General features: G+C 36.8%; 1 protein-coding gene across 8 annotated transcripts in view; it reads left to right on the top strand.

Annotated features, from left to right (window-relative positions):
• CNKSR2 (connector enhancer of kinase suppressor of Ras 2) overlaps positions 1–25700 on the top strand; it is a 205459-nt gene that overhangs the window by 50116 nt on the left and 129643 nt on the right. For all 8 annotated transcript variants that reach the window (XM_068179895.1, XM_068179894.1, XM_068179892.1 and 5 more), the window contains exons 4-5: positions 10164–10251; positions 25251–25292. In XM_068179895.1, the coding sequence (XP_068035996.1) occupies positions 10164–10251; positions 25251–25292 (130 nt within the window). The remainder of the gene's footprint in view (positions 1–10163; positions 10252–25250; positions 25293–25700) is intronic.

Raw genomic sequence — 25700 nt, 5'->3', positions numbered from 1 at the left:
CAGTTTTCGCCACTTATTTCTACTGAGAAATAATCTTGTTGGTTTCTCATTGAAACAGTGGTCATGATTAAAGACTTGGTTACTAAGTCAAAGTTCCTTTAGGGTTTTGGTTGTTTGTTTGATGGGTTTTTGTGCTCTTTTTTTAATAGTCTTTTATTCAGAAGTAAATTTCAAATATATATATATATACACACATTTAACACATTGAAGAACAATGGGTTTTTTGCAACTTAATATAAATTTAATAATGGAGGTTCAGGAAGAAGGTGGTTATTAATGCTAGAAAACATCTGTATCTGAGGACTGGTGTTTCACTATAGTACTGTGCACAACATGTACTTTTGCATTTAGCTGAAATGAAATGACAGCTGATCAAACCCAGGAATTCCAAAAAGTCAAAAATGAGGGAAATGATGGTGGTATCACACTTTCAGCAATGCTGTCTTGAGTGTCCAAAGAAAGCTTCAGATTTCCAGGAAAGTCCTTTTGAAGATCTAAACACCTGGTTCTAAGAAATGTTTTCTAAAACATTTTAAGAATTCTTTGATTTATGAGCATCTGGGTGTTTTGGTAAAGTTTTTTACTTCCTTATTTGTGAACACCTCAAATGAGGATGAAAGTAGGACAATAACTACATTTTTCTCAGGAAGTGGGAACATCTGGAGGTCAATATGATTCTTGTATACCTTCTAAGAAAGTGTTGGGGCCACTAGGGGGAGATAGAAAGATTTTAAAAAATAATTAGTAAAAGTAAGGAACAAGGATTTAATTTTATTCTGCACACCTGTTACTATCAAATCTAGACCCCAAATCTTAGTTTTTTGGTTGTTTTCGAGTACCGGTTGCATCTTAGGTTGTGAGAGGGGAGAGCAAACCATTAGGATGAATGAAGTGACTATTAGGGTTGTCGACCCCATTGTAACAGCCCTGCTAGGCTGCCCCTGTGTAGTGGCTTTGAGGTCATGTCTGGGAAAAGCAGCTAGCAGCAGATCAAACTTGCATAGACATGCAGTGATGTGGTTTTTATACATACGAAATGGTGACGACTCCATACAGGTTGTGCTTCACTTGTTGCTGTAGTGACTGCTCTGTTTATGATGTTTCCGTGGGACATTTAAGATCTTAAAGGATTTTGTTAGGTCTGGCACAATTATCTAAAGGAGTGTGAGAGTTGTGATTTGCTGAGTTACTTTCACTGTAGTCTTGCAGTGCTACTGTGCAGGGCCAATCCAAGGACACTCTTTGTTCCAGGTCTTTGCCTGGAGCAGTACTACTTCCAGATGTATGCCAGAAATTGAGTTTTACTGAAAATTAGGGTAGCTTTTATTGCCAGGCTCTAAAAGTCTTTTGGCTTAGTTTCATTTATGAGCTGGAAAACTTAATAGAGAATTCTATTTTCAAAAGAAATTGTCTGACGTTTTTGAGGAGCATGAAATAACTCTCCAATAACACGCTGTAAGGAAACTGTCATCACACTGATACATTTGAGTCTAATTTTAACTTCCTGTTACTTTCTCAGCCCACAAAATGAAGTCTCCTCTTTCAGGAGACTTCATAGCTTTAAAACCTTTTGTTTTATACTTTCTTTGTAATCTTAAAATTCTTCCAAGTGAATTTCTTGACAATATCAGTGCCTTGAAAAAACATGAGTCTTTTGTGAAAGGGTGATGCATTTCTACTTGACGCTTAACATAATTTAGACAAATGGAAACCCACACTTCAGGTTCTAGCAAGAAACTACTTTACCTGATCAAAGCAACTTGGCATTTAAATATCTCCTGTGATACTTCTCAGGAATTACAGTCAGTCAGGTCTTCTAGACTTTCAGATAAATCATTGGAGTTCTGTTCAGTCTTTACTCCTGTAATTCATGAAAGTTGTATTCTTTGGAATAGTAATATGTTCACCTTTCTTTATCTTCCTTCTTCTCTGATGTGTCTGTTTCCTGGAAATTCTTCTGCTTTTTTATAGGGCTGATTCAGTCTATCCTGGTGAGAAATACTTAAAAATGTGTAATTAAATTAGAATTCCTTATTGAAATTCATTACTGTGGATTTGCGCTATGAATGTGTTGAAATTTTTTGGCATAAAGCTATTTCTAACCTCATGAAAGTATTTTTTTCTCTGTGCACTAGTATGTCCAGTAGTATCTGCACATTTAATTGGAATTGAAATTAGGCATATTTATTTCCTGTTAATCCTGATTAAGGTTTCATTCTTAGACCACACATTTGCAATCCACCTGAAAAACACTTTGTAAAATGTTGCTTTGTGTGTGGATGTGTTGGTATTCACTGTCTCTGCAATTTCTGAATTATGTATATATTATCCATCCATAGCTTTTCCATGGTGCTCTAAAAGCAACATGAACACCTCAAGGATTTTGAGGGTTGCAGCTAGTTTTTCTATCTTAACAAAATTCTGTTAGGATTTTACCAGGTTATTTGTGTCTTCAATGACACCAGTGAAAACTTCCCAGTTGTCTAGAGGCAAGCATAAACTGGAAAGTAATGATATCATAGAGATCCCAGAAAATTCTTCTGAGCCCCGAGTTTAGAGCATTTACTAATGCTTATAAGTAGCTTTCTCTCTGGTTAGGACACAGCCAGGTCTTGTACTGTACTCCCAGCTCATTTATTTTCTACTAATTTGCTGATACATAGTGGTTGCAGTCCTGAAATTGTGATGAGTCCTGAATGAAGAACTCATCATTCATCCAATAGATTTTCTCCCAGATCTTCGCAGACCACCTGACAGGCAGACAGAAGGTTGTATCTTCTTCGGAAGCTGGCACAACTTTGAGTGTTGAGTTTGTCACCTAAAGAGTCAGAAGCTGCTGAAAAGTGAAGACAGCCTTAGGAGCAAAAGGATTTTACAAATCCTTTGAGCATCTCATTGTTCCTCTTCAAGTCCCACTTTAAGTCATCTATTTTTCTTTCATGGGACAGCAGGATTTAACAGGTACAGCTCATTACTGTAGTCTTGACTGGGAAGAACTGTATTGTTCTTTGTGGAAGAGGAAGGGTCCTTAGCAAACTTGAACTGAGATGACATTTGATGGCAGCTTCATGAGCTCTGTCTCTTCCCATTTCTCTCCTTGCTCTGCCAGCAGAGACTTCTGGTGATGTCATCTTCCATATTGTTCCTGGTTTGATATGTTCTCTTCATTCACCTTCACCACACTTCAGTTGTCTTTGCCAACCAAAAGCCCTGGAAATCTGTTTTTCCTGCAGATTGCACTAGCAAGAATAGAATTCTTAGTTGTGCTTCTGGGCTTCTTCCTGTCTGGTCTAGTGTTTGGGCCATATTATCTGAGCAAGGACTCTCTATACCATATATCTTATGCAGGATCAATAGAATATTTTGGATCTTAACAATAGGACTAATATCTGTATAAACTATAAGCACAGACTTAGAGAATAGGAGTGAGAAAGGATTGGTTGTTTTTAGGACTATGTGAGTTCTCATTTAAGAGACACTAAGATGATGTGGTGAGTTTTTTTCTGTTAAGAATTTAAGAAAATACAGTCAACTTCTCATGAGATAACTGCTACAATGTTTTGCGTCTGTTGTTGTGTCACAGATTTTCATGATCGTGAATTAGGATTTGTCAAGCACCACTGGATTTTTTTAGTGTACTGTTTGACTCAGCCATCTGTGTGGGCAGAGATTCAATATGTCTTTCACAGCAACTCTTCTGTAACTCTTGTTTTTCGTACTAGAACTATCCCCTTTTTGGAAATAAAAAGCTTGAACTGCTGCTGCAGATTACACTGCAGACTAAGTAGGAGAAACAGAGAGATTTTGTGGAGATAGATTTTTGTATTCAAGACTTTCACTGCTGTGGCCAGAGAAAAGCTAGCAGGCTGACAAATGTGCATCAGTCTGATTAACTTACCACTGCTGTGTGAACACATGGTACATGAGCAAAATGGAAAAAAAAGGTGAGCAAAAAACCTAACTGTAGATTGAAATTGTTAGTTATATAAATTATATGGTAAAATTTCTGACAGAAGTAAAAAAATGTAAACTTTCACAGTAAAAGGCCTTTTTGACAAGTCTAGGTCTGCTTTTATGGTCATTCAAAGAATAGTGGGGTGTAATCCTATAGTTTCTAGACCTCAGGTGGGCAAATTATTTTGGTATGGGCATGAATCACTACATTTCTGTGAAACAGTTGTATCCATACAGAAATCCTATCAAATAAGTGTTAAATCTATTCCTGAAGTTAAGGACATTTGAATGCTTCAGTGGCTGACAGCAGAGCAGGATCTCCAAGCCTTACACCATGGGCTTTTTTGGGTGATGCTTCAATGCATCAGAGAAGTGCAGTCTGCAATGATGTAAATGCTCTTGGTTTATGAACAATTCTGGGTGTTCAGGTTTAGCACACCCTTTAAGTCTGCGTTGTGTAAAGCCTTGTAGTAGGAGAATGTTCCCCACTCCAAATGGATGTCCTTCTTTTCACCATGGTGACATACTCAATGCATACATTTCCTTCCATTGTAGGTAGAATGTATTCAACTGGGTTTCTTTGCCTCATTGTTTTTGCTGAATGAGCCCTGGTGATGTTTATGGTGTGGCTATTTTGTAGTTTTAGTAAAGAGATGCATTGTTTGTAAGCCCATAACTTCTTACTTACAAAGAAAGTGTTACTGGTTTAGAGTCTCCTTTATTAGAAACTTCGCACAGTCCTGTTAGCTGTGCTTGGTTATTACTTGTCCTGACAGGGTAAATCTGCTTTATACACAAGGTGGTGGGAGTAAACAAATGAAACCAAAGCAAAAGGAAATAAAGGCTTTAGTGATTCTTTACTCACCACAGCAGGATTGCACTATCTGTCAACTGGGTTTCAGCCTTAAACCTTTGAATCTTGTTTCCTTTATGCATTTCCCTTTTTGCTGTTTTGAGTGGTGTATCAAACCTGTCAGTAAGTGCTGCCTCAGAATGCTATGGTACTTAACTGTATTGTGCTCCTGGAATAGCTGTAGATGTTTAATAGACCACTCATTTAAAGAATTGCTTTGTCCAGTGTGAATTTTACTGCATTCTTCCCTGATTCTACATAAAGCAGTTCCATTAGAAATACAAATGAAATGTTTGATTCATGAAAGCCTAAAACTATGAGTCTTAGATGGCTTAGGCACAGTGTATATACAAAAGTATTGTGCATTCAGATTTTTATTAGTTAATAAAATAATAATATTTTAATTATTCATTACCAGTTATTAATTATTAAATTAATAATTATATATATTTATAAATATATATAAAATATATACATATATATATATAAATATATATATTTATATATACATAATATATATTATATAATTATATATAATAATTATTATGTAGTTGTTGATATTTATTAATAATAAAATAATATTTAATTTAATATGTTGCCTTTGAAGATGGCATTATATTACTGCTTTGGTTGCCTCTCTTTGAAAGATTTTGGACCGTCCCATTTAATCAAAAGGCTCTGAGGACATTTTCCCTTGTTAGGATACTAAACTAAGTATGATATTGGTTTTAAACTCCTCACAGTGTCTATTGTTATAAAATATCTCAGTAGTACAAATAGTGGTGAAATGGGATTAATTTTTGGTTTGGGTTATGCTTTTACTAGCAGCAGTCTGTATTTGTCCAAATTGCAGCTTTTTAAAGTGAAATTGTTATTTCTATGTATTATTTTCCCTTAATGTTATATGAAGAAGACAGATGAGGCTAAAGCGTATGAGGACAAACAAGTTGATAACATAGAAATACTGAGGGTATGCATCTCCTTCACAAATTTTAAATTTTTTTTGAAGGATTTTTCTTCATGTGCAATCAGTAGTTATGACTGTTAATAGCTGTTGAATTGTATTATTTTTTAATTCTGTGATGGAATTAGCTGTACTATGTTAATGTGACTGTTTTTTCTACCAGTCCTTCAGGGTGGTTTCATTAATGAATGTTTGATAGTTTATTTTTTCATTCTGAAAGATGCTGATACTGCTAAAAATGCTATTTAAGTTTCAATTCCTAAAAGTGTATACACATGCAGGTTTCAATTCCTAAAAGTGTATACACATGCATGTGTTTATATACATTACATGTATATAAACAAATTCACATTTCAGAGGTGTTAGATTATTTATGTCAAACACTGGTTTAAAAAAGTGTGAAAAGAACCAGTAGCTTTTTCATGCCTTGTCTTAGAAAAACCTTACATCCTATATAGATCAGGGCATTGAAGTTGATTGACTTCAGTGATGAAAAAAAAAAAGTAAGCACCAGTGTTATTTCCCTGTGGAGTAAGTGTTTCGAAGCTCTTCATCTTGCCCTGGTGTCTCATAAGGTAAATGTTCACAATGTAGGTTTGCACAGTGAAAAAGTTTTGTGGTTCCCACTTTTCCACCTGTATTAATGATCACAAAATGTCTACGAACTTAATTATCCTTGAAACCTATTACCCACTCATTTGTGAAAGTGGTTTGAAAATGACTAATGGCTTCAAGTGTTGGAAAAGAGAAGGATGGAGAAAATGTGAGACTAAAGGCAAAAATACCCTGCATGTGTTTGCAAAAGCATTCATGTGATTGTGTAAATTTATTTTCCTTAAGATATCAGGTGTAGAAGGGTTAGACAAATAATGAAAATGGGAAACCAGCAGAGGTTTGGAAGAGGAAAAGAGTGGAAAGGTCATGTGGTAAGCATGCTGTGGAACTACAAAGGTGTTTTCATGTGGGTGTTGCAAAGAAAATCACAATTTTGAAGAAAGAACAAACGACTTGCAAGAGAAACAGTAAAAAAATGTTCCACAAAGAGGGAAATGTGTATTGGAAATATCTTGGAAATGACTATGAGAGGTGAGACAATGAGACACTGAGATTGATGTTACAGCAGGGAGTGGGGCATCATGTGGCCCCAGACCAAGGTAGTTTTTTAGTTCTTGTTTAACTTTAAAAGCGCCGAATTGGACAGTATGTGTGTTGAAAACTGCAAGTTCTTCTCAGGGAATTTTCTTAACTGGAGTTGTATGAGGTACCTCAGACCCGAAATTCCTAGGGACTGTGAAAAATGTGGCTTTGAAAGAAAAGCATAGGAATTGCAAGGTGATAGAAATGGGTCTGCCAAGCCAAGAATTTTTTTCTTAAGTAGAGAGAAGTTGTCTAATTAAACAGGGAATTTTTTATACTTGGCACGTGTCTTAAGGAGGAAAGGGTTTTAGCAGCCACCTGAAGTTATACTATATGTAGGCTTTATTTGCATTTATGCAAGTTGATTGATCTATTCACAGTCAGTAATGTTGTGCTGTATTAAAATTATAAGCAATGGGCATATTACCAATGAAGAGATTTTTTGTCAGATTGGTATTCTACACTTTGTCTCATGTGAAATCCAGTCAGTGATCCTTCAGTGAAGTTTCTGTTGCTATTTTGATTGAAACTGCTGGCATGTTGTTACACTATGTCTTGCTGCATTTTGCCTACTGAAGTTGAGGTTTGGGATGGAATATCAAAATACATTTCCTTTGGAGACAAATATTTGAAGAGACCCTTACCATTTATCCAGCTGCTTATGTAGCAGTGGCTGTGTAATCGTGCATGCAGATTGCCTCCAGGGATGTGCTCTGAACTGGGAACAGGAAGGAAAGGGAATTGAAATTTTACTGGTCCAGTTTGCAGCAATACCCCAGAGAGGCATCTGCAAAAATCGATGCGAGGGAGTTGGTTTAAAAGCTACAGAGATCTGCAGAGGAGGCAATTGGAGGATCCTTTAGGTTTTCCGCAGGAGTAGAGTTTATATAAAACATAGACCTGCCTCCTTATCTTTTTAAGTTGTGAAGCACTTCTCAAAATCTTACGTCTTAGTTGTTGATTTGTAGTAGTCTTCTCCCTCCTGCAGACACACTTGCTGCCTGCTTGACGTGCTGTTGCCAGTAAATCTTCATTGTGATAACTTAAATGTGACTAAAATGAGTAATGTCTCAGTCCCTTTGCCTGTTCTTTAAAGTCAGTGAAGTTTACTTGGGGCACTTCTAATGATCTTCACTAGGAGTAATGATGGTAAAAAATACCATTATTTTCCTCATGAACCGTGAAACCAAACTAAATTACAAAAGTATGGGGGAAGATGATGCAGTATTAGAAGCCAAAGCCTACTGTGTGATTTTGTTTAGAGAAATGCTGGAGGCTGTGAAATGTCAAATAGATTCCAGTTGTGTAATTTCAGGATCAAATTGTATTAACACCCATACTTAAAGTAAAATAATACCATTTGCTGGTTTGATTCCATTAATCTTTAATAAAAGTAAGTTCCTAAATTAGCATGACCTTTTTAAATCAAGGTTTCAGGTAGATTTCAGAACCTCGACAGTTACAATTATGGAAGGAAAAATCAGCAGTTTTGTATATCTTGACTAATGTACTTTAAACACAATAATCACAGAATACCCTGAGTTAGAATGGATCACAGTCACTGAGTCCTACTCCTGGCCCTGCACAGGACTCCCCAAGAATGACACCATCTGCCTGAAAGCATTGTCCAAATACTTCTTGAACTCAGTTATGGTTCATAACCAAGCAGTTCAGTTACCTTTTATCCTTTAATATACTCATGTATCTCCTAAACTTCAGAAATAATCTTTGGGTGTGCCTGTGGGTTGGTCTGCTCTAGTGTGTACCTACTGTATGGTTGTCATATGCTGCAGAAAACTTGGATTCTGAATTGTGTGTATGCATGTCTATGTCCAGTAACTTTCATAAGGCACCTTTTGGAACTTACCTTAGCTTCCAGTGTCTGTACTTTCATTTTGAAAGCATGTACTGGTTTCCTCTCTAGAAAATAAAGGCAGAAAGTGTATGTCCTTGTGTGATATATTATATAAAATTAGAGCTGGTAGACTTAATTAAGCACCTCAGGGTTAATTCTGTCTTATCAACCATCAGGGCTGGATTGCAAGCACTAGAGAAGAAAGAGAGCATGAGATGAAGCCATCAGAGATAGGCGAGTTCACATGGGGTTATTAATGGACAATTCCACATCTGCCTGCACTAACATTTCAGTAATTCTGTGTTTAGAATTACTGTAATTTAGAAACCTGTTAGTACCAGTAGAAATGGAGTATTTGCAGCTATCACCTGGACTTGCTTATAGCAAAGTTCTTTGTACTGGAAATGTCTTCAGGCTTAAATAAGGAAGGCATAATACCAAGCAGTGCTGTAAAACTCTTCAAGGTATATGCAACTGTGTGTGAAGTGATTAAAGCATCCAGTTGGGGAAGGGATTAGTCACCCATCCTAATATAAAAACAACCTGACTACCACCTGCTTTTTTTTTGTTTGTTTTAAATGTTTGAAGCGCAGGTATATAAAGAACAAATACTATCTTTGTGACGCTAATAATGCCCATAAAATCCTCATTTGAAACACTGATAAAGTCATGCTCCACTTAAAGAAAATAACAGTCCTACCTAGTGTTTGGCTACTTCTTGAATAAACAATATAGGTCACATATATGAGCTTACAGTTTGAGAGGCTTGTAGAACACAAATCAGATGACTGCCAGCTTCACTAACCAAATGCATTTTAGCAGTGCCTGTAGAAAGCAAGCAAGCTTCCAGGTAGGCAAGCATTTAAAACATCCTGATGTGAAGTTTTTAAAGGCTAAGACACATGTAGGTAAGGTCTGTGAATGTTCATTTCACTAAGCGGTTCTGACTGTAGCATAGTGTGTGAGAATGTTGGGTTGTGCTTCCTCTTCTCAGTATTGACTGATGCATCTCTGGCTTTAAATGTTTCCCCCTCTAGATAAAGTTCCCCCTCTAGATAAAGTTTCTACCTATTCCAAGTCCCTCTGCTTCTTCCACCAGTTATTAGATCAAATCCCAAGAATCCCAGTGAATCAGCCAAAAGCTTCTCTGATCTCATTCACATCTGGACACTGTTCATATCACAGGAGGAAGTAGTGCCTCTGGCTGTCTTCATAAGAGTATTCCCAAACCAATGCAGAAGGCCAGCTGGGCTTCTTCTTGGGGAGTAAAGGTAGTCCAGAAGTAAACTGTTAGAAATAATGTTTTTATAACTGGAATTTCTGAAAGAGGAACTTAAGACTGCAAGTGGTTATCTGCTAGTGCTATTCAACTTTTTTCTTTTTTTTTCTTTTATTTTTAGATCACCTTTTGCCGCTGTCACAGATTACTCAGTAACAAGAAATAATGTCATACAACTCTGTCTGGAACTAACAACAATAGTACAACAGGTATGAGACAGTCTGCTTAGCAGGTTTTTTTTTTCCTGAACTGTAAATGGCTATTACCTTCTTCCCCACAATTTTGTTTAACACTGGCTATATCATTGTCCAACCAAAATAAGGGAATATCAGTATTTAGTAAATGCTTTTTAAAAATTATCTTTTCTGGTTTTATAGTACTAGTTTGTGTTGTGCTGTGTATATGGCTCTGCATATCTCAGCAGTAATATTTATCTTGGGTTCTCTAGTGTAATATAATCACTACAAATTTTGATAACTATTTGATAATTTGCATATTTAATTTCTTATACTTTGTCTTTAAATTTTAATTACCTGTCTGGTTCAAAAGATCTGTATACATTGAACTTTAGTAATCCTTTCTTTCCAAAGTTTGTATCATGTAGACACCTGTTGAAACATGTTGCCATGAGGTGGTTGGAATATTTTGATTATATTTTTGTACATCCTACTTTCAAAAAATCCAGAAGTAGTTACTGAGAAGTAACTTGCTTAATGAGCTTCACAGGGGAGTGCAAACCTGAGAACCTTCCCTGCCCTTCTGTGTGAGGGTTAGGTCTGTCTCTGTGTGTGTCTGTTGTTCTGCTGAGCTGTAAACTCTCTTTGCTGCCAAGCAGAAGTTTGAGGGATTGTTTGCACTTGAGAATGTAGAGTGAAGAAAGAGGGAGAGAGTGGTCTAGGTAGTAGGAGCACCAAGGAGACTTTCTGGTTTTCACAAGCATTACACCAAACTGAGAAAAAGTAAACTTCTGACCTAGCTGTCCAGACTGGTCGTTTTCCACATTAGCTGTGCATCACTGTCTTCAGATAGTTTTTAGATGAGGGAAAGAGCCACCTGATCAATTTTCATGTGTCCCCTATTAATGAGAAAATGGGTAAAGTAGCAGCCACAGCAGTATTCTCCAGGAATTAGGTCAGTATCAATTCATCTGAAAAATTCATCCCTATCCACGATACTACTAATTCACCGTGGTGTAGGCTGATATTTCTCTAGGTATATTTTTCAGCGTGAATGAGAATAAATGTTACTATTTAATACCTTTGGAGAACAACATTTTTATCTTCTCCAAAAATGACATAATTCTGCAATCAGAAAGCAGTTCATGAATCCATACTTTGAAGTCAAAAGGAGCATTTATGTGCCTAAATTTAAGCATGTACTGAAATTGAATTGGGCTGTATTAAGAACAATAATGAAAAATTTCATTAGTAGTCTAAAACACGTGTGGTTTGAGCTCTACTTAAATGCATTCCAATGTAGCATTTCAAAATGTCTTAGCTGCTGTTTTTTTAATGTGCTCACTGAACACACTGAGAATCTTCATTGTGCTTTCTTATGGCTGTAAATTAAATCTTTCAATATCACCTCATCAAGTGTTTTTTCTGTCTCAAAATCTTGTTTTCTTTTGTATGCAAAGTGTTTTATAGTACCGTACTAGCTTAGGGTTTTTTTTTTTTGGTAAAAAAATCTACAGAAGGAAATGTTGCAGTTTTTAACAGTAGTGAACAGTTTCTTATAATGAATAAAGGTTTATAAAAGGTGTACAGTCTGTACATTTTTTAAATAACTTTGAGCTTTTTAAAGACTTTTGTAAAATTTAAAACTAGAACTTCAGTAGCTGAGTTCCATCAGGATTTTTTTGTGTTGTTTAAGTTACAGTCAATGTTTAGATTTATTAACCAAAACCAAAAAAAAAACAATTCTTTAGTCAAGATGAAGAATAAAAAGCACTAAACCTAAGGTGGCTTCCTTTAATTGTTTTGCACATTTTGAAGCTAACTGTAATACTGTGTTTCTTCATAGAATTAAATTATATTGGGTGTCCCCCTCATTATCAGAGCTAAATGGATAATGAAGAAAATGACAGTATTGCATCACTCTTATAAGGATGATGTCTAAGAAAACCTATTGAGTGTCTATGTTTTAACTTATAAATAATTAGAAAAGTTTGAGTTAGAGACAGATTTCAGCACAAAATGTGAGAAGATGCATGCTTTGTTTTAGCTGTCAGGTTTTCTATGTGTGTTGGACATTGCCCAAGGCCTGACAGGCCAGTGTGCAGTGGATATTTGCCAGTGAGAGCAGGTCCCTCAGACCACTGCAAGTTATCACTGTAGCCTGCACTAATCATCTGTTTCTATGCAGCTGCTTTATTTTGGCTTAGGTTTTTTTTTCTCCCCCTTAGGATTTTCAGATATTGTTTCACAACATCTTCTGCAGGTTTTGACTCTTAATACTGTCCTCCTTGCTGATGGCTTCTCTAATTCAGGGCTTGCATTCTTGTTCATTTTCATAATAAACTCTTTACTTGCAGAAAAACTGGAGGGGAAAAAATAATTTAAAAAACAGACAAATCCATGCGACTATTATTTTTGCTACCATTTCCTTGCACTCTCTCTCCTACACATATCTGGCTCTCACTAGGACTTGAAGGCTGAGCATTATCTGTACTTTCTGTTTCCTCTGCTATGCATAAAAAAGGCCTGTTATTTCTTGGTGGTAGAGGATAGATGTTAAAGGGCTATGGGTGAACAGGTTGTATGTGTGTGAGATTGTTTTGGGTTGTGCTTTGTTCCCATTTGGTTCATCAATGAATTTAGATTTGTGTTGACAGAATTATTCCAGTCACAGGTGTGTATCAGGAAGAACATGAGAGCATGTCTTGATGATGTTCATTAAAGTATTGCTGTTGACTTAGATAGTTGGGTTATTCCACTTCAGAGGGTGCCAAGAATTGGTTCTTTTGAGTGTGCTCATTTTGGTTTAGAAAGGTAGCAGTGGCTACACTGATAACTTTAGGGAACAGAAGATTTCTTGCTTTCTTAGGCAATCTGTAGATAGTTTTTATTTTCATTCTCAATGCTCTTATTCCTCAGGAATTCATTAAGGTTTCACTAAAGATGCTTTTTTCTTTAAAATGGAAGCCCTGGAAATCTTGGGAATGTCTGAAAAGTTGAATTTTATATTGACTTTGTAAGTTACAAGACGGTTAAAGAAAACTTTGCTGCTGAACACACCATTTCTTTTACTGCTCTTTATTAGTGATCATTAGTAGCCCTCATCACACGTTTTTTACTTTCCTTAATCAGCTTTCACAATGATTTGCGGTGTTTATTTAGTTTTGAAACCACTGATGTTTATCTTGCAGCTTTAGTGCCTTGTGGGATTTACTCAGGAGTATGCTGCAGTAGAAGCATAGCTATAGGCTTGTAAAAACTCCTTTAGAAAAGCTTCACTGCATTTAATTCTCTGCCTAAAGACCTCTTTGAAGAGCTGTGGTGGAAGCAATGTAACCAGGGTGGAGATGGAGAGCAGTCACATGGCTGACATGGATCTGTCTTGCATTGTTGCCACAGAGCACACTTCTGGCATCAGCTGTCTCACAGCAACTTCTGGAGGTAACCTCAGATTTTGGATGACACAGGGTGAGAACCTGAGTGGTGCAATTTGGGAGGTGGCAGCCAGGATGAAGATAGCAAAGAGAGACCAAGATAATCCTACACAAATGCACTGTCTGGACTTTATGGGCACCTGTGATTATGAGCTGAAAGCTGTGCTGTAGAGCACACAGAAGTGCTCTGTGCACTGGTTTAGCTGAGAGGTTTGGAACTTTTTTCCCATTTAAAGGCATTTGAGATATAAAAAAGAAAGCATCCATATATCCCTTGCGCAATGGACGCACTTCCCATCCCAGGGGATACTTCTGTTGGGCTTTTAGCCATGGCTGTTTTTCAGATGAAAGATATTGAAGAGGATCCAAAATTATTTATTGAGAAATGCACTATTTTTTATGTCATTGTGGATTTTGTAATCACACAGCTGTAAACTCAAACGAGAAATATTTCAAATGTTAAGTTTCACAGACAAATGTAAGTAGAGGCTTATTTTCCAGTTAAAAGGATAAAATGGAAATTTACCTTCCTAGCTCCTCTGCTCTGAGTCAGAATCCAAATGCAGTGATATAAAGTGGTTCTAATAATTTGTTAAGGACAGTATCAAATTCATGAATGAAGAAGAATAATTAATCTCCTGAGTACCAGTCTTACAAATTATCTCTCATCTTTTCTATCACAATTCCTCACTTTTGTTTTTAAGTCCTAATTATTAAGGACTTTAAAGACTCAATAAATATAGCTTAAAATTTTAAAATTTCATGTCATACCAAATTGCTAATCACCTCAGGTATCTTTAGCTAATAAAATGGTTTTAATAGTTTAGTGGTGTGAAGCTGTGATTGGATCATCATTAAAGCTGCTTTGCGCCTCTGGATTGTAGGGATTTTCAAAGCAAAATATGTTTGCTGGAGACAGTTGCATATTAAATTTTAAAGTTATTTATTTACATTTTTAGCATTATTCTTTCCACCCTAACATTATTGCCAAATGTTTGCAGAAAAATCTTTGTTAGCCTGCTGTGGTAATAATCACTTCCTTCCCCCCTTTTTTAGATAAAAATGCTGCATGACAAGGAGGCCACATTCTTGAAGTTTTTTATTTATATGCATAGCACACTGTTTATACAAAACACCCCATTTTTGATAAGTGTTCAAGTAAGGGGTAAGTGTACAAATAGGTAGCTAGATAGATGGGGAAAGTAATAACTAAATAGCTCCCCTTGAAAACAATTCACAGACAATATCTGCCTATATATATGAAATTGAAAGGGTCTTCATATGAGAGTATTATAACTCATTGTAAGCAATGCTGACAGGAATTCACTTTCCTTGTATCCTTCAAGTGCTGCTCTTATGCAAGATTTTCTGTTCTATAAGTTTCAAAGCAGCTCTGAGTAGTAGTTTCAGGGTACATACTGATCTGTGCAGTTATTCTCTTCACTTTTAAAAGTTAATGTGTAATGCATATAATGTATATATAGTCAAAAATAGAAACTAAAGGATTGGGGGAAGCATGAAACTGTTGTTTGTTTACAAGAAGCTATATCAAAGTAGTTTAAATATATACTCTTTAGCTATGTTTTTTTCATAGTAAAGTAGCTGATTTCTCTGAAAGCACACTTTTATGGAAAATTTCAGATGTAATTTAATGTAATGTAAAAAGTGCCTGAGGTACTTAGCATTGATGCCTTTTTCTGATTCTGGTAGTTTGTTTCTGCTATTTGATTATACAGGTTTTTTCCCCTTGAAATGGCTTACTTGTATATATATTCTCTTTTGATGTAAGTTTTGAAGTGCTTTTTGAAATGGAATTAGGCATGGAATAAATGAAAGATTAAAAAGTTAATAATAGTCTATTGGGATGAACCTCTGCTAGAACTAACTTGATGACTCATTAGTTGTCATTGAGATAGGTGCTGTAAAGAGGTATGGGGTTTTCTTCCTAAGCTGTATATGTCTGTGATGTGTCATTTTCAAAGTAGTTTATGAGGCTGCCACCCTGTAAAGGTGAATTTGTTTTCTTTTCCATTCTCAGAAAAAATAATTTCTTTTCCTAGGGGATAGAAGGAGAAAAAAAAAAACCAAAACCAAAAACCACGAAACTACTCAAGATTGCTTAGTATGCAAAAAACTTAGTGACCAGAAAGCAAAAAGTAGTTCATATTGGCTTGTTTTGTTACTTTTAGGCTTTTTTTTGTTTGCTTGCTTTTCTTCCAGATCAATGACTAACAGTCTCTGAACATGGGGCAAAAGTGAAATACAAAGCAGAATAATTTCTGAAAAAAAGACTATTCTTTTTGAAAGGGCATATGTTGGTAAACCAATGCAGCTGTTAAATTTTTCTAAGAAATGGAGCCTTAGTGAGTCAAGGTGACAGTGAAGGAGTCAGGGACTATGGAACCCACTCGTGGAACCACATGCAGAAAGTTGGTGAAAACTGAGATAAAGTGTAGACAGGAGAGAAAATGTGGGTTTGTATCTCATGTTTCCTTTAAACAAAAGCTTTTTGATTAGACTGATGTGGGCACTGTGTCCATGCACACTGAGTGGCATCACAGTCTCCATCTGAATGAGGCACACAGAGGATATGCCCCTCTTACTGGGTAATTCTTTATACATGGCAACATTCAAGATAAATGATGATGTATTGTGTTGGTCGTATCAGTAGATGTGAAGCCTGAGACTCTGCATTTCTATTACTTTGGAAACTGATCTCCCTTCCCAGAGGCAGGGCAGTCTCTGTAACCAGGTACAGTGAAGCAAGATTCCAGTTTAGTACAGTGAGTTACAGAAACCGTGTTGCTAAGTAGCTAGTAAGAGCCTTAAGCAGAAATTAGTGTAGTGTCTATCTTTATTTCAGGAATATGTATGTGTTTGTTTGCTTAAATCCATTACAAATACATACATTTGGGATGATCCAATATAAACATTGAAGTTGTAGCCCAGCCTGGAATGCCATCTACCTAAATATTAGTACTTTTTTCAGTTCAATTAATTTAATATTTTCTATTGGCAAAATAACCACCTAGACAAATATAAACATGAGATGTTTTGCTGCAGTTGTATTTTTAAAACCAGAATTATTTAGCATGACGCTACTAGAGAAAAAACAGAACTGAAAAATTAAGCAGTTACTTACCTCTAAATTGTCTTGGAAGTGACATTGAAAACTTAAGAACTGCACAATACATTGTGCTACAAACTCTATTTTGCATGACAATAATAAAATAGCTTTGAATGCTTGAAGCTTATTTAGAGGTATGGAAAGTGTTTTGACTTTGTTTTTTTTCGTTTGGATGGACAATTTCTTCCTCACTTCCTATCTCTCATCTGTTGATAGTTTCAGTGGATTTTTTTGCCTCTGAGAATGTCACCAAGTAGAGGAATCATCTGAACAGCTGAAATTTGACTTAGACCATGTAAGCACTTGGATTCTGAAGGATATATGAGCAAGTATCAGTGATTTTAGTTGGTGCTGAAATACTGGCTGTGGTTTCTGACTGAATGGTGCGCTGGCTCATTTTAGAAAAAAGGAAGAGGTGTAACTCTGTACATGCAAAGTAAGAATAAATATGTGACCAGATCCCTAAGGAAAGCAACATGATGTCTTTTACAGAAGGGAGAAATAATTGGAAATGGAAAATTACTTCAGAAAGATAGAATAAAAGAGCTTAGTGTACCTATTGCATCTCTCTTAATCCAGCAAGCAATTTTTCCCAGTAGTTGCTTGGTCTGTGGGTGATTTATGTAAGTTGTATTAAATTTCTACATGAAGTATTTTGTTACTATGGTGATAGGTGCCACTCCACACAGATTGTTTAAATAAAATTAAAGCAATTCTTTGTTCTTAGTAGGCTGGGTAATTGCTATTAGTTTGTACACAAGGGTTATGAACTTAGAGTACTGCAGGTTTATTGCATTTTCAGGGAAAGGCTGTAGTCTTCTAGAAGCATGTGTGTAGGTTGCATAAGCAGTGTCTGTTTTTATAGCATTTATTTAGTAGCTTGCATTGTATTTTCCCAATAGAGATTTTTTCCCTTCTCCTCTTACTGTGATGCCTGCTCACCATTCTGCTTTCTCCCACCTCTCTCTGTTCTTACGCACGTTTCCAATGGGCAAGGAAAGAGTGGGTCCTACAGGTTCAGATGAGTTCTGGCTTTAGTGTGGAGGGGAAGGGAATTCATTACAATAGAATGAGGATGTTACAGACCCAGTGGCAAGAAACTGCCGGAATTGAATAACTGTAGCATAATTGGGAAAGAAAGCAAATATTTCTGAACAGCAGTGGGAATAAAATCGACAGGATTTGTGTGGGAAGCGAAGAGGAGTTGAAAATGGCACCCAGGTTGTGAGCTTGTGGGACATAAGGTGGTGGAGCTGTTGACAGAGATAGGGAAAGAAAGGGGGAACAGGGAGCGTTGGGAAGAAACGTGATTTCAGCTCTTCAGCATCCTGTGTTAGGCCTGGTGGCAAATATCCAGAAGGAGATTCTGATCTGTGAATGTGAACAGAAGGGCTGAGAGATCTGTGACTCATCCACACAGAGATGATAATTAAAGCTGCATGATTTTAGGAGGCTGCTGAGCAATAGGGAAGAGGTTGCAGAAAAGGGGAGAGTTGAGGATAGAGCTCCCTGGGACTGTTGCAGTTGAAACAGCCATAATGGGAGACTTTTTTAGCAACCTAGTGGAAAGAAAATCATGGAAACAGCATATTCTGGGATGGTTACTTAGAAATACAGTGTAGATTAACAGTGTATGTGTAATTTTAAAATTTAACTTTGTGTGGCAGCAGCCAAGGGCTACCTGCACAAGCACTGAGTGTTGTATAGCTTGGAGGAGCTTGCTATTGCATTTCAGTTAGGTAAGAGACAGAAGAAAGGTTTTTCCTTTCCCCCGCTCTCTGTTCCAAACATCTGTAATTTTCAGTGTCCAAGGCCCATACCTTTTGTATCCAACGGCCTGCTTGACCTCTTAAAATATGTGGTAAAGCACATCAGGAAATGACTGTGTCATGCTCTTATTTCTTAGCCCGTAGCCAGAGGAGACTGTTACCTGCTTACTAGATTCTGTAGCTTTTCAGGCATTTAAGTTTTTTTTTTGCTCCTTGTACTTTTAAAGGAGGGTTGGAGGAGTGGGTTGAATGGAGCTGTATATCTGCCAGTTTGTATTCTATTTATTCCAGTAATTACCCAGACATACCTGTAAATCACAGTCTAAGCAGGGTTCCATAATATCCATCAGTTTTCTAGTCATCATGCTGTACAGAACACAGCATTTTGTCATAGCCAGCCATATCCTGGGCTGCTTCAAAAGCAGGTCAAGGGAGGTGATCACCCCACCCTACTCCATTCTTGTGACACCCCACCTGCAGTGCTGCATCCAGCTCTGGGGCTCCCATGTAAGAAGGATGTGGATCTGTTGGAACGACTCCAGAGGACACCACAAAGATGATCAGAGGGCTGGAGTGCCTCTGCTATGAAAACAGGCCAAGTGAGTTGTTCAGCCTGGAATAGAGAATGCTCCAGGGAGAACTCATAAGCACCTTTCCAGTGCCTAAAGGGGGCTACAAAAGAGCTGGAGAGGGACTTTTCACAAGGGCATGTAGTGACAGGATAAGGGGAATGGCTTTAAACTGAAAGAGGGCAGTTTTCGATTATATACTGGGAAGAAATTCTTCAGTGTGAGGGTGGTGAGACACTGGAACAAGTTGTCCAGAGGGGTTGTGGTACCCCATCCCTGACAGTGTTCAAGGCCAGGCTGAATGGCGCCCTGAGCAACCTGGTCTAGAGGGTGGCATCCCTGCTCATGGCAGTGGTATAGGAACTAGATGATCTTTAAGATCCCTTCCAGCCCAAACCATTCTAGGATATCATTCATTCAGGTCTACTGTTTCAAAGCTGTCATTGTTTATTCCTGACATCAGCTATATTAGATATATTTTCCATGTATTTTCTAATTAGTGAAAAGCTAAATTAACTCAACCTGTCTTACTCTTGTACCTGTTTAGAAACTATATACCAGTGTCTTTATCTGAGAAGTGATAAAGGATAATAATGAATGAAAGTACACTGAAGGTTTGTGAAACTTTTGCACCTTCGTATGTTGGCCAAGCCTTAGACTTTGTCATCATTATTGTTGAGAACTTTTGTGAAAACCTTCAGTGATGACTCCAGCAAAACTTAGTCTTGTGGCTCTCTTGCTATAGCTGAATTGGGCAAACTCAAATCAAAAGAGCCCTTCTAGAGCCAATGGCATAAATTCCCTAGACCTAGTGACACTTGAACAGGTGCCTTGAAGCCAGACCAACTTATTTTGCACTACTGAGACTGGACGAGGTAGAAGTTATGATATGGGCATTTCAAGTTAATTATTTTTTATTGCTGCTAAGTAGCAAGACCAACAGATCTTCCATTTTACTTATACTGCTATTAAAGTATTCAGTTACAGTTTTAATCAATTTGAGAAGCAAAGGGATGTAAAGGATTGTTTGGCTTAATTCCAGCCAATGGCTACATGGCCCAAGAGGGTTTTATGCCAAAGGTTTGGCAATTTATGAGAGTCTGAACCCTCTTTTAAGCAATCGTGTAATTAATTTTTTTGTTACAAATAGAAAACTCAAATTGAATAGCTTAGAATATTTTGCATGACTTGAAAAACAATGGTGACAACAATTCTTTCAGACATGTTTTTAAGCAGTATGTAAAATCTAGCCCTCTGAAAACTAGACATGTAAGATGAGTGGGATTTCTCATGTATTTTCCAGGTAATTTTACTACCACTTTTAAGATGGTGTTTCCAACACTATTACCTACATTTTTGTTTGCAACATATTGTAAAAAACAGTGCAATATTCACATACATAAACATACATATACATATATAATAATTGTGTATTAGCTTCCTGTAAATTCATTTGGACTGCAGAGAAAAATAAATGAAGAAATAGTGAAGGAGTTCCACCACAAGCATGATAAAAGCTACCCAGAGAATTAATGATTTCATGGAAAGCTCTTGCTCTTCACAAGTTGCTCCAGTTGAGTCAATCACACAGCCTGCCTTTTTAGGCAATGGTACTATCATATGAATTTACAGAGGACATTTTTGGGTTAATATGTTACCTGACAATTGTGGCATTTGGGGTTTGTTCCTGAAAATCATGTAGTCTGCTTCTATATCAGTTCTGCCTAGGAATTTGCCTTGCCTTATAGGAAAAAATAAATTAGGATGACTACATATATGGGAGCAACAAAGGCATTCTGCTGAACAAGAAAATAAAATGAAAGGAGTCCACGCCATCTCTTGGGTACTCTGATGTAAGGATTACTAGAAATGCTGAAATGTTAGTGAAAGATTTAATGCATATATTTCTGCATTTCTCCCTTTTTTAATCAATTAATTATTTCTATGTATATATTTCTTTTTCTGAACTAGCATAATTTTATTCTGAAGTAAAGTTATGGAGTTGACAGGAACTTAAGACTCCCAAGAAGAGTGCAGTGCATCAGCTGCCTGGAATACCTGGCAAAACCATGAATAATAATAATAGTTGTAGTAGTGGTAATAATGATGGAAAGTTTTAAGATTATAGCCTGCAAGTATCCTAGGGAAATGTTTGACAGGTAATTGCAATAGGTAATTTGACAGGTTGCCAACTTGGACTTGTAAACCAGATCATGTAGATGCAAAAATAGAAATGTTTTCTGCAGAATATTTATCCCACAGTTATAGCACTGGAGAACTGCATGAACATTTTTTATCTGTGGGACATGGGAGCAGTAGGATAAGTTGGCAGGTTGTCTGTATCTCAGTTCTTCACTTTTTGAATTGAGACTTAACCAATGTGGGTGACAAGAAAACAAAGAGTAAGAAAACAACTAGTGTAATTAGCTTTTCCCATTCCCCACTTCTGTGAGATACTAAGACAAATGTTTAAAAAGAAGGTAGTAATACTGAGGATAGAAGGAAAAAAAAGGAAAAATAAAGCATCATAAGCACTGCTTTTGAAAACAAAAAAAGTCCACAGATATTTGTATTTTTTATATGTTGTCTCATGTCTGATTGGTTCCAGCAATGTCTGGGATGGGATGGGTAAAAAGTGTACATTTTGCAGTGTTGTCACCAGTCAGTGCTGTCTAATGCAGTGAGTTTAATTTAAACGTCTTCAGCAATTATTCCTTATGACATTATGGTAGGATCTGTGCAGAAAAAACTTAATTTTTTTTTTTTTTTGTAGAGACCATGTGAAGGTTATGAAGGTCAGAACTTCTGGAAGAAATAAGCAATGCCTTTCAGCTACAGTGTGGTGTAGGTCTTGCTAGTCTTAAAATTAGGTTTTGAAATTGTACTGGGATTGAAAATGCAGAAGAACCCACTCCTTGATTTGTGTGGTTTGTTCTTGCTGCTCTTATCTTCCTCCCTTATTGCTTTTTTTTTTCCCTTCCAGTTTTGGAGCTCTTGTTCCTCTTTGTTTAGGATTTTAGCCTAGTTCCAGCTGTATGACAAAGGTCCCTTTTGCCATTTTTGTGCATGAGGCAGAGCTGGAAAGAGTGACCATGAAGATATGATATTAGTCATAAAGTTGTTCCATCGTATTTCCCTTTTAAATCTCTCATTTTTCTTGTGGATGATACTCTGCCATTTTTCTCCCTTAAGCTACTAATGGCCAGTATTTGACCATATCTTCAGGAAATGTAAATTAACACAATTTCTTTTTTTGCTTTATTAACAATGTGTGTCATTAACGTTTTAGAAAGTAATCTGCAATTAGAAGATAACCTGACAAAGTTTCAGCTGAAGTTTTGTTTGGTTGGTTAGATCACATAGCCTAGCTACACTTACAGTATGGCAGTGAATATATATGCAAAGTTCAGAGAATAAACAGGTAGAAGTAATACATATCCTCCTTGCTGTAACTGTGCCTTTCAGTTCAGGGATAATCACAGTATTGGTTTAACTAAGAGAATAGCAAATTTTTAGCTTGTGTAGGAGTAAAGCTTGGTTGCAGATTTTTATGTGTGTTCTTGCTTTTCTAAAGTAGAAAAAAAGTTGATGTTAAACTTGCATATGATCTGTTTCTTACCTTAATTGCAATATTTTGATACTCTAGTTAAACAGATATTAAAGAAATTCTTCCAGGAGTAAGATATAGGCTTGTATGGAAGAAAAAGACATTTTCCAGGTGTGGGTGGTATTGCTACTAAGAATAAAAAATTATTTCTAATTACATAGTTAGCGATTTTTTATAGTTCTCAAGTGCTTTATGCTCGTTTAGGTGAGATGAAATGGGTATAAAAAGCAATAACTGTAAATGGTAGAGGCCCCCAGTAATAAGCAGTAACCCTACCATTCCACCAAGGGGTATTTGTGGTGGGTGGGCACTGTTCTTTTCAGCCCTTGCTTAAAGACAAAGCACAAGGCAGTAAAGGGGAAATAGACTGTTCCCTGTGACAGAAGGTGGCATGTGAGTTTTGCTCCTGGGGTCATTCAGAAGCAGTCTCAGCCCTCATCTCTAGGGATGGCTGCAGGAAGTGGAAACAAGCTGGAGGGATCACCTTGGTGACCTTTTCCTAAGTTTCTTTGAATCCTAGACTTCAGGGCTGCTCTGGGTTGCCGTCATGGTTCTTGACATTCCTGCACATTTCCCAGAGTTCATGCTTGAATTATGTTTAGTTGGATGTCATTCATGTATGGAAAAAGTGTACTTTGGAATTTTTTTTTACCTAAGCGTTGCATCTGCTGTCCTCCAGTCTTTCTGTCTTTTATGGTTCACTGAACTGTTAATTTTTCTCTTGCCTGAATGTGAAGATATAGTATCAACAATCTGCTGTTGCTATGTGATGGACTTGTTTAGCAATTCCTCTACCAAACCCTGGGTTTGTAGGGAGTTTTGTGTTGAGGAGGAAAATTCAGGGTGAATCTATTAATAGACTGGATGCCTGAGAAGTTTTCCACTTGTTTTACTATCTTTTGTGGATTCAGAAGTATTTTAATTTTTTTTACATGTAGTCTTGGTTTGCCAGAAGAAAGCATATTTCTTTAGCTTCCTTCATGGTTGTGGGGGAGTTTTCAATTCAAGGATTTAGCAGTATTTCTCTGTTATTCGCTGCTTTCTTGTTTGTAATAAACCCCAACAGCTTTTGAAATTAAATCCTTCTTCCCTTAATAGTGAGACTTCCCAAACAGTATTCTCTTTTAATTGAGTATTTAAACTTATAGAAAACTCTTCCTATTACCAATGAAATTATTATGTCTGCTTAAAAGCATTTTTTTTCTTCAATATAAATGTTGCAATCTCTTCCTGCTATTTTTGCAAAATGATTCATAAGTAACTATGCAGAAAATAGATGTATCCAGATTTGAAATGTTACATGCCCTCCCACATATAACAATGAAATGTGTGTTTTGCTACTAAGATTGCAAATACTTCAGTGATGTCTGCATATAATTAAATGTGTTAGATTTTCTTTCCGGCTGTGCTTACTGGCAAATGTTTCCTGAATGCCAACAGCTGTTATTAGGAAAATGCTTCCCGATCAACCTGCTACTTCTGCATAGGTGGCTTTATATACAGATTAAGAACACATTGGCTTTTCTTGCCTGAGTAACACTTGAAGTGTTTCATGGATTAAAGTTCTTTTTTTTTGTTGTTTTGAAACAGTTGCATATGAAAAAGTTGGTTTTCTAGAAGGATAAATTGATTTTAAAATGAGACTTTAAACAGGAAAACTTAGTCACATCTTTCATGCGGTTTGTTAGATAGGATATTAAGCATCTGTTCTAAACAGAGCTTGCACTAACTACCACAAAGTTACAGCACCTGAATGAACTTAACAGTGGCTCTTTCACCAGTATTGATTGTATTTCATGTGCTCTCTGCCTTGGGAAATTTTATTTCCTTATATCCACTGAGATTCTGGCCTGTCAGAAAAACCTTTGCAGTCCCAGCCCCCCATCTGTTGGTGTTGCTTATGGAAGCTGCCTCTCATGCTGCATGAGGTAATGAGAATGTCCCCCCAGTCCCAGCAGGCTGTGTGTGCCTCAGGTTTAATGTGTGTGCTTTGTGTGCAGTGTTTCTCCTCCCTCTTGTCAGGGTGTGTTATAAACAATCAACTCCTCTTCCCTCTCCTCCAAGGTTTTCCTTCCCTTCTTCAAGCAGTGTGCAAAAATGTCAGTTCAGCTCAGCAAGAATTGTTCATCTCAGTCACTTAAGACTGTTGCTGGTATCTCTATTTTCCAGTGGGACCATTAGAAGCAGGTCATTTTTGTCCAGGCTCAGGGATGGCTGGTGGAAAGCACTTGTGTGGTAGACATGTGACTAACTGGTATGTGCCAAAAGCATATAAAGTGGGAGAGTGTTCTCTGTCTCAAGAAAGGAAGCAACTAGAGCTAGTGAATAGTTATAAACTTTTACCAGTATCTCCTTTCCTTTCAGTGGTAGCTTCACACTTTCCATTCTGTCTAAATATTTCTGTCTTTGAAATATTTTGTTTCATCCTAAAAACTTTTCAATTCAGTTCTGTTCTTTTAAGGGTAATCCAAGGAAGGGAAAATGGTTGGACCAATTTAACCTGCTTTTTCTGCTTTCCTTTTTCAGGATTGCACAGTATATGAAACAGAGAACAAAATTCTTCATGTGGTGAGTACCATTTGGATTTCTCATAACCAAGTTTGTATTGATCACATAGAATTTTAGAGCTGTTTGTTTTGTGCTTTTTGTATGCAGTGGCAGTTTGACAACTAACTAGACTGAGTATGACTGAGTGAATTTATGGAACTACTTGTGAGCAGGTCAGGACCTTTGAAAGGGTTTGTGTTTGTCTGGCTCAGGCTCATCTGTAATTTGTAAACCATGTTTAGAAGAGTGATGTTTTTAAAAGGTAGTTTTTTGAGAGAGAGATTGTTGCTAGGCTTCTTTGAAATAATTTATGTTTGTGTTAGTGATATAGCTTAATTTATACAGCTTTATTCCTCATAGGAGCCAGGAGATAGCCTAATGATAGGAAAATTAATGCAATGTTTCCCTTTGAATTCTCAGAATAAATAC

This window comes from Anomalospiza imberbis, chromosome 2 (assembly GCF_031753505.1).
Source record: "Anomalospiza imberbis isolate Cuckoo-Finch-1a 21T00152 chromosome 2, ASM3175350v1, whole genome shotgun sequence".
NCBI lineage: Eukaryota > Metazoa > Chordata > Aves > Passeriformes > Viduidae > Anomalospiza > Anomalospiza imberbis.
The sequence above is the reverse complement of the archived record's forward strand: the minus strand, read 5'-3'. Positions and strand labels throughout refer to the sequence as shown.